Source organism: Sinocyclocheilus grahami, unplaced genomic scaffold (genome assembly GCF_001515645.1).
Source record: "Sinocyclocheilus grahami isolate Dianchi unplaced genomic scaffold, SAMN03320097.WGS_v1.1 scaffold251.1, whole genome shotgun sequence".
NCBI lineage: Eukaryota > Metazoa > Chordata > Actinopteri > Cypriniformes > Cyprinidae > Sinocyclocheilus > Sinocyclocheilus grahami.
This window is the reverse complement of record NW_015505430.1, coordinates 312,767-314,285: the sequence shown is the minus strand read 5'-3', so window position 1 is coordinate 314,285 and position 1,519 is coordinate 312,767. Positions and strand designations below refer to the sequence as shown.

Here is a 1,519-nt window from a genome sequence, read left to right as displayed (position 1 = left end):
CACCGGAAGGAGCTTGCCAGATGGTAGGTGGTGTGGGCTTTTGGAAATGGCGCAGTCGGAACAGCCTTGAACGAACCTTCTCACATCCCTGGCCATATTGGGCCACCAGAAGCGATCCTTCAGCAGCGAGATGGTGCTGTTGGCCCCTGGGTGGCCAGTGCCCAGAGAAGTGTGGACGGAGGGGATCAGGGAAGTGCGTTGTGCTCTGGTGACATATTGTGCTCCTGGTGGACAGCCCGGCGGAGTAGGAGTGGAAGCATTGGTGGAGGTATCCGGGTTATTGTTCCATTGGATGGGACTGACGATGATTTCCGTGGGGATTATGGATTCTGGTTCTTCATTGATTTCCTCAGGAGCATGGAGACGAGAGAGGGCATCTGCTTTCACATTTTTTGGGGCCTGGACGATAGGAAATGGTGAAATTGAATCTAGTAAAGAAGAGAGCCCATCTTGCCTGACGAGGATTGAGTCTCTTAGCGTCTCATAGATACTGCAAGTTTTTATGGTCAGTGAGGACACTGAATGGATGCTGAGCTCCCTCCAACCAATGCCTCCATTCCTCCAGGGCTAATCTGATCGCAAGGAGTTCCCGGTTGCCGATGTCGTAGTTTCTCTCCGCCGGGCTGAGTTTGCGGGAGAAGGCGGCACATGGATGGAGTTTGGGTGGAGTCCCCTGCTGCTGCGAAAGCACCGCTCCTACCCCCGTAGGGGAAGCGTCCGACTCTACCAAGAATGGTTTGTTGGGGTCTGGGTGGACGAGGAGCGGTGCCGAGGTCAAGGAGTTCTTTAGTGTTTCAAAGGCCTCCGTGGCAGTTGGTGACCAGGACAGGGATTTGGGCTTATCTCACAGCATACTGGTGAGCGGACTGGTTATGGAACTGTAATGGTAGATGAATCTCCGATAAAAGTTTGCGAAACCCAGGAACCTTTGCAGTTCTTTGACGGTGGTGGGAACTGGCCAGTTTTGGATGGCATCAACCTTTCTCTCGTCCATCTGGATACCCCCGTCGTTGATGACATATCCAAGGAACTGCATTGAGGACTGATGGAATGAACATTTCTCGGCTTTAAGGAACAGATTGAATTCACTTTTTTCAGGACCTCCGCAACGTGGTGGCGATGTTTGGCCAAGCTCCGGGAGTAGATTAGGATGTCATCAATATAGATGAGGACGAACCAGTGTAGATACTCCCGGAGCACCTCATGCATGAAGTCCTGGAATACGGAGGGGGCATTTACTAGTCCATACGGCATGACAAGATACTCGTAGTGCCCAGTAGGGGTCACGAAGGCAGTCTTCCACTCGTCCCCCTCACGTATCCGGATGAGGTTGTACGCACTGCGGAGGTCTAACTTGGTGATGACGGTGGCTCCACGTAGATGTTCCAATGCTGCTGGGACGAGAGGAAGTGGATAGCGGAACTTGATGGTACTCTTGTTTAGAACCCGGTAATCAATGCAAGGCCTCAAACCCCCGTCCTTCTTGGCCACGAAGAAGAAGCTGGAAGCAGCAGGGGAC

At 52.7% G+C, this 1,519-nt stretch overlaps 2 protein-coding genes across 2 annotated transcripts in view; one reads left to right on the top strand and one right to left on the bottom strand.

Moving 5' to 3' along the window:
• The window catches only part of LOC107598385 (ephrin type-B receptor 5-like), a 43,005-nt gene that overhangs the window by 10,800 nt on the left and 30,686 nt on the right, over positions 1 to 1,519 (top strand). The window lies entirely within an intron of this gene.
• Positions 845 to 1,515, bottom strand: LOC107598444 (RNA-directed DNA polymerase homolog; the record flags this gene model as incomplete). Its single annotated transcript, XM_016289781.1, has 2 exons — positions 845 to 1,030; positions 1,102 to 1,515. Coding segments are annotated over 2 exons (600 nt in total), but the record flags the coding sequence as incomplete, so codon positions are not given.